This window comes from Pagrus major, chromosome 24 (genome assembly GCF_040436345.1).
Source record: "Pagrus major chromosome 24, Pma_NU_1.0".
In the NCBI taxonomy this organism is placed as follows: Eukaryota; Metazoa; Chordata; class Actinopteri; order Spariformes; family Sparidae; genus Pagrus; species Pagrus major.
Genome location: NC_133238.1, coordinates 16,330,938 through 16,338,716, shown reverse-complemented (window position 1 = coordinate 16,338,716; position 7,779 = coordinate 16,330,938). Strand labels below are relative to the sequence as shown.

Here is a 7,779-nt window from a genome sequence, read left to right as displayed (position 1 = left end):
GGCATGTTTTAGAAAGAGTGTGGTGTCGTCAGCGAGCTGACTGATGATCTCCCTTCCCGCAGCAGAGATTCCTTGTATACCACTGTTTACAACATGACATGTGAGAGTTTGTGTACAAAGTAGAAACAGATGAGGTGAAATGGGGCGTCCCTGACGAAGGCCCCGCTTCAGATTAAATCCAGGGGAAGTCCCATGTTTCAGTTTAACAGAGCTATTGCCATTAACATATAACGTTTTAATTGCTTTGCAGAAAAACATTTTCTGAGGAGAGAAAAATAAATTGGTGTTGTGTTGCATCAAAGGCCTTATAGAAATCTAAGAAGAGGATGAAGCCATCTTCAGATATCAGGTCAGAGTAGTCAACAATATCTCATACTAGTCTAATATTATTAGAGATGTGCCTGTTCCTCATAAAGCCTGACTGTGTCTCATCCATAACTGTGTCAAGAGTTTCTTTAATTCTCCTGGCAAATATTAACGCCATCATTTTATAATCATTATTTAGCAGAGAAATGTCTCCAGTTATCAATAAAAAGCACGTCTTTTCTAGGTTTGGGAATCAATGTGAGCAGACCTTGAGTGAGACGAGGAGGAAGGGCATCATCGTCTAAACTCTCCGTAAAAACCTGTAGTAAAAACGGGGCGAACTGATCTGAGAGCGCTTTATAAAACTCTGCAGTTAAACCGTCAGTGCCGGGAGATTTATTGTTTCTGAGCAGAGCGATCGAATCAGTCACCTCTGCCATTGTAAGAGGGCGTCACACTAATCTTTATCTGCCAGATCGACCTTCCTCACGTTATTTACTCAGTTCAGAAACCGAGTGGTAACTTCCTCATTATATGTTGAGCTGTAGAAATTGATTTCTCGTCTTCAGTAACGACCCCATTAATATTTAAATTATGGATGGAATTGGTTTTGGATCGGTATTTTTGGAGACGAGAAAGTCGGCAGAACTTTGCTCCCCCTCCTCCAGCCATCTCTTCCTGGACCTTCAAGGCTCCTCTGCTTGTTGTCGATACAACTCGTCTCATTTGTTCTGGAGGTCTAATAGAAGCAGCTCATCCTCCTCTGAAACTTCATCGGGGGTCTCTGATAAAAAGAAGGAATTTTACTTTCTCGTCTTCTGCTCTTTTAGCTTCGGCAATAAATGTTCCTGTTTACTGTCTTAAGAATTTTCCCAACTCAAACTTCAGTAGTTCCCAGTCAGTGTTGTAGGATTTTTCCCTTTCAGCCTTGTTGTAAAAACGAGTAATTAAATGAATAATTTCAGTCTGAACCTTTTCGTGCTTTACCAGGGAATTGTTTCATTTCCAGTAGCAAGATCTACGGATTGTATGAGATGCATTAAATTGGATGCTTATATGAATCGCTCTATGGTCAGTGAGGGCGCGGCAACGATGTGTACTGTACTTTTTTCTTTATCAATGTTATTGGACAGCAGACAGAAATCAATGCGAGACTGGCTGGATCCTGATCTGTTGCTCCAAGTGAAGGATCTAGCTAACAGTGCCTCTGTTCTACACCTAGCTAACAGTGCCTCTGTTCTACACCTAGCTAACAGAAATGCTACTCTACACCTAGCTAACAGTGCCTCTGTTCTACACCTAGCTAACAGTGCCTCTGCTCTACACCTAGCTAACAGTGCCTCTGCTCTACACCTAGCTAACTGTGCCTCTGCTCTACACCTAGCTAACAGTGCCTCTGTTCTACACCTAGCTAACAGAAATGCTACTCTACACATAGCTAACAGTGCCTCTGTTCTACACCTAGCTAACAGAAATGCTACTCTACACCTAGCTAACAGAAATGCTACTCTACACCTAGCTAACAGTGCCTCTGCTCTACACCTAGCTAACATAAATGCTACTCTACACCTAGCTAACAGTGTCTCTGCTCTACACCTAGCTAACAGTGACTCTGCTCTACACCTAGCTAACAGTGTCTCTACTCTACACCTAGCTAACAGAAATGCTACTCTACACCTAGCTAACAGTGCCTCTGCTCTACACCTAGCTAACAGTGCCTCTGTTCTACACCTAGCTAACAGAAATGCTACTCTACACCTAGCTAACAGTGCCTCTGTTCTACACCTAGCTAACAGTGCCTCTGCTCTACACCTAGCTAACAGTGCCTCTGTTCTACACTTAGCTAACAGTGCCTCTGTTCTACACCTAGCTAACAGAAATGCTACTCTACACATAGCTAACAGTGCCTCTGTTCTACACCTAGCTAACAGAAATGCTACTCTACACCTAGCTAACAGAAATGCTACTCTACACCTAGCTAACAGTGCCTCTGCTCTACACCTAGCTAACATAAATGCTACTCTACACCTAGCTAACAGTGTCTCTGCTCTACACCTAGCTAACAGTGACTCTGCTCTACACCTAGCTAACAGTGTCTCTACTCTACACCTAGCTAACAGAAATGCTACTCTACACCTAGCTAACAGTGCCTCTGCTCTACACCTAGCTAACAGTGCCTCTGTTCTACACCTAGCTAACAGAAATGCTACTCTACACCTAGCTAACAGTGCCTCTGTTCTACACCTAGCTAACAGTGCCTCTGCTCTACACCTAGCTAACAGTGCCTCTGTTCTACACCTAGCTAACAGTGCCTCTGTTCTACACCTAGCTAACAGAAATGCTACTCTACACCTAGCTAACAGTGCCTCTGTTCTACACCTAGCTAACAGTGCCTCTGTTCTACACCTAGCTAACAGAAATGCTACTCTACACCTAGCTAACAGTGCCTCTGCTCTACACCTAGCTAACAGTGCCTCTGTTCTACACCTAGCTAACAGAAATGCTACTCTACACATAGCTAACAGTGCCTCTGTTCTACACCTAGCTAACAGTGCCTCTGCTCTACACCTAGCTAACAGAAATGCTACTCTACACCTAGCTAACAGAAATGCTACTCTGCACCTAGCTAACAGTGCCTCTACTTTATACATAGTGTAGGTGTAGGCTCTTTTGTTCCTTTCATCATTAGAAACACATGAAACAAGTCAGAGTGTTTCAGGTGGAGTGTCGAGTACATTCGATCATATTTTACTGTCCATTTACAACTTTGTTCACAATGACTCTTTACAATTAAAGCTACAGACGAGTCAATGTTTCCTGTTTCTTACATTTCACTGATATTTCTGGATTTTACTGGAACAAGAGCCAGAATTCAAAACAACACACGACAGAAAGTACAAGTCAACGCAATTTCCACAATTTAATGGAAGAAGTTTAAAATGTAAATGAAGAATCTTTTCAATCAGTTTGAATCATTTTGTACAAAGTTCACTGATGAATTTATTACAAGAAGCTGAAAGATTGATGTGACTGTGATCCTGTACAGACTCAACTGTTCAGCACTGACAATGTTTCTGTGACAGGAGGAGACTCTGCAGACTAAACACCACACAGACACACTGAGGAACCAGAACTGGGCCAGAGCCCAAATCCAGGATAAAGAGGTTCAGTGAATGTGGTGCTGAAGGTGTGGAGGTGGATCAGTGAGTCAGAGGAGACTCTGTAGAAGGACAGAGTGCCAGCAGGACAGTCCACATACACTGCTACTCTACCAGAGGAGGAGGAGGAGGAGGAGGAGGTTCTTCTGTAATTGTGCCAGACAGAGTAACGACCATTAACACACCACAGACTCCAGGACTGATCATTCAGTCCAAACACACAGTCTTCTCTGCCTCCTCTCCTGCTGATTCTTCTGTAACTCACTGATATATAAACATCTCCTCTCCACTCGACCTCCCAGTAACAGCGACCAGTCAGACCAGTTCTACACAGCAGCTGACAGCTGGTCTCAAACCTCTCTGGATGACGAGGATATGACTGAACCTCTAACACACGTGTCATCTTCCTGTTGTTGTCAGACAGTTTGATCTCTCTGCTGACTGTGTTTGTGTCGACTGTGAGCTCACAGGAATCTGATGGAGAGAAAAAGACACAACACAGCTGCAGTTATTAATGTATCATCAGTGTGGTGATGACATCACAGATGTGACTGAGTGATGTCACAGTGTGAAGCTGAATCAAAGTAAAAACACACTCACACTTCCTCAGACCTGGTGTCAACCATCGGACTCCAGCAGGCTCCACCCTGAAAGGAGGAGGGGGGTCAGAGCAGCACATCCTCTTTCAGCATGCAAACATGGACATGACATGACTCATACACAGAAACACAACATGTCCATCAGGCTGCTTCTCCCTGTTTCCCTGAACCTCTTCACCTCTGCCACTCTCCTCACACACTGAGAGTGAGCCACAGGATGTTGGTGTGTGTGAAAGAGGACGACAACATGTGAGGACACACACAAACCTCTGTTTGGATTTATGACTTCATCTTTATGTTATTGGATGTTGCTGCTGTTTCCTGTGGGCTACCTGACGCTTGCTGTCTGATCCAATGTCAGCTTGTGCTTATGTTTGTATATTACAGGACTTTTGGATTTGGATGTCAGAACTTTTGAGGTCAGATTCCTGTTTGAAGCTTCCAGGGCTTTTCTGAATCTCACCTGCACAGTCTGCTTTTTGTTCTCGCTGTGTTTCTGCTGCTTTGTTTCACTGTGCAAAGAAACAAATACAGTTTATACGTAATAAATCATCAGGAAACGTTGGACGTTGGTTCCCGACCTCTGCCACAAAACCAAGAGACAGAGACTCCCAGACTGTTTCCCTCCAGAAGCTCACAAGTGTCACTGAAGCTGTTTGTGGTAGAAACAGCATCATTTCATGTGTTCATGTTCATGTTACTATAGTTTGGTGCTGGATTGATATCTGATGGATGTTACAGCAGTAATAGTTACTGTGAGGAGAACTTCATGTCATGTTTGATGCCATTAAAACACAACAAATGACAGAACATGTCTCTTAGTGTGAAATCTGCTGTGGTAAACATGATGTGTCCAGATGTGACAGAGGAACATCTGACTATGAAGCCAGGAATCTGTCTTTCTGTCTGTCTGTCTGTGGTCCACATGTCTCCAGAACCGTTCATCCAGTCTACTTTATACTTGGCAGGTTTGTTGCTGAGGACTCACAGAAGTGCAGCGTTGACTTTGAATTCAATGTTAGAAGTTTTTAGGGCCGCGACAACTGACCCATTAAATCCATTATAAAAACAGCTGCCGACCAGTTTCACGGTGGATTAGCTGGTTGACGTTACGATGCAGGCGCTGTGGCACGGAGCGAGCTGCTTCACTTCATAGTCAAAGACGGTCGAGCCGAAGATACGTCAGGAAAACACATTCAGTGCAGCAGTTCTGGTCTCCTGCGGTGGGGAGCAGTAAGCCAGCCAATGGCGCCTCGCGTAGCTCAGGTGATGAAACAGGAAGCTACTCGGAGTCGCGCCGTCTCCTTTCTGAATGGGCTCCGTTAGCATTTGCAATATAGCGGAGGCCACGGAGGCAACGGGAACTACAAACGTTACAGAAGAGAAAAGTGTACGAGCCAAGTCATCAAAAGTGTGGCAGCACTTTATATTAAAGTGTTCAAAGAAAACAGCTACAAGATGTGCAGAGCTGCTCTCACATGGCCCGGTAGCACCACATCACCGAGCAGCTGAAGAGAAAGCAGGTCGGAGCCACTACGGGTGAAGGAGACTCGGCACGGTAACTTAGGAAACCTTTCAAACCCAGAACCTGTCTACACTGATCCGTAGTGTCTGTCCCTTTAGTCACTGATTGTTCGGTGTTTTAATGAGCAGCAGTGTTTGTTTGTTGGACAGGCTGACTGACAAAAGTTTGGACAGGATGAACTTTTGGAGCTGATGAACTTCATCCATTAGTAAACCTGTTGTTCCTGCAAACACAAGATTAGGGCCCGGCTACATCACAGCTTTCAATTTAAAAAGCAGCGTTTAAGACAGAAACACCTTCCACCTGTGCTCTCAGGTTTGTGATGGATCAGTGTCGCCCCCTGCTGGGTAATTAGCTGAAGTACGCTCAGAGACACTGGAGGACATAAGAGGAGTTTTTACAATATTTCATGTCATAGTAAGAGATCGTCTGAAGTCAAGTCTTTATTTCTGCACAATAGAAACTTGAGCATATCTGTTCTGTTCAAATATATATTACATGTCCTTTTTATTCTCAGTGCACGGCTCAGGCTGCATTCACAATGTCCAGTTATTGTTTTATTTCATTTCCTAAATTCAAAACTGTCTTTATTGGCACCATGTAACACAAACATGTGGCCAAAGCAAGCGCACAAACATTGAGAAGATAAAGAAGAAGAACATTCTGGTGTAAAGACGAGTACAGTAGATCAAAACACAACAGAGACAGAACTATAACCAAAGCTGACAATAACAGCACAACACTAAATAATAAGTGTCGTCACATATAACATGAACAACTCTCAGCTGACTGTCACTCACTGTCCCTCAGTTTGTGGCAGCAGAACATAGACTGCTGCTGGATCACAGCTCTTTGGGTTCTCCCCTAGTAGGACTGTTCATGTTTCTTCATCTACTGGCTCAACAAACCCTTTGTAATCTATTACATGTTGAACATGTGTTTCTCTAATGTGTTGATACTTTTCACATGTTGTGAGGAAGTGCTGCTCTGTTGTTGTTGTGTTTTATTGTACAGGCCTGATCTGTATTTGCCCTTTACATCAGCACATATTACCTCAAACAACAAGGCAGTTACTGAGTTCACTGAGCTTCATGTGAATTGTGCTACTCTGCATACTGATATTATATAATATTGTGTCTCTCACTTCACAAAGAAACAAGTCAACATGGCGACTACGTTGTGAGGAAGGATGCCCCATGACACCACAGCCAGCAGCTGCTCTGACTGATGCTATCCTCAGTATGCTGCTAACACACATGAGGCCACTATCAATGGTGGAGGATGAAGGAGTGCTATGTGCACTTTAGAAAACAAACTGTATTTTACTTTTGCATTCTTCATGTAACAAACATTTTAGAGGTGTGAATCTTCACCGGCCTCGTGATTCGATTACGATTCAGCTGTCGACGATTCTCGATGCATCTCAGTGTTCGTCATCCTCGATGATCTATATCACTGCACACGGCTACTTTTCATCATTTAAATCCCCCTTTTATTCTGAAAGTCCTTCCAATAATCAGACTACAGCAGGCTACAAAATAAAAGCTGCATCTTTTCAGTAATCAAACAAAACATGTCTCCATCTGCAGCGTCTTTCACGTGTGTCTACAATAATATAGTTTTCACATGGCAGCTTTAAGATGAAACATTTACTGACTCTGCTGCACACACCTCTCTCAGAGTTGGACAGCAGAGTTGACAGCACCTCCTCAGATCTCGGCTGATCAGCTGGGCTGCTGTAACAGTGATTATTTATGGCTGCAGACGTTAGCTTCAGCTGAAAATGGCCGACGTGATTAGTGATTGTTGTGAGGCAGAAGTCTCGTCCAGTTCCTGCTTCACAGCAAGTTCATAAAATCTGACATGTGTCCCGAGATGTCCGTTTAAAAAAATTCTCTTTTTAATCCCTCTCAGATGATCTCTGCCTCCCTCCAACATCCCTCCTACATCAGTAACGTTAGTCAGAAATCCTCCCACAGTTCAAAACATGGGAGCAACGTCACAACGTATCTTTATTGTTCAGCTGAGGCCGAACAATCAACAATCAACATGAGCTGCAGACTCTGGATTCTGCTCTGTCTCTGCATCGTGATGCATCTTATAATGGAGACATTTCCACACCTCTAATACATTTATGTTGCTTTTACACTTTGAAGTTGTTTGAAAGTGAACTGAACAAGACTAAAGAGGA

The 7,779-nt window shown here is 43.6% G+C and overlaps 1 protein-coding gene across 1 annotated transcript in view; it reads right to left on the bottom strand.

The window, feature by feature from the left end:
* Positions 1 to 3,201: 3,201 nt before the first annotated feature.
* Positions 3,202 to 7,779, bottom strand: part of LOC141020400 (NLR family CARD domain-containing protein 3-like) — a 45,533-nt gene continuing 40,955 nt past the window's right edge. Inside the window, exons 7-8 of the mRNA XM_073495457.1 lie at positions 4,065 to 4,111; positions 3,202 to 3,938 (exon numbers count right to left, since the gene is read on the bottom strand). Of these exons, the coding sequence (XP_073351558.1) occupies positions 3,406 to 3,938; positions 4,065 to 4,111 (580 nt within the window). The 3' untranslated portion in view covers positions 3,202 to 3,405. The remainder of the gene's footprint in view (positions 3,939 to 4,064; positions 4,112 to 7,779) is intronic.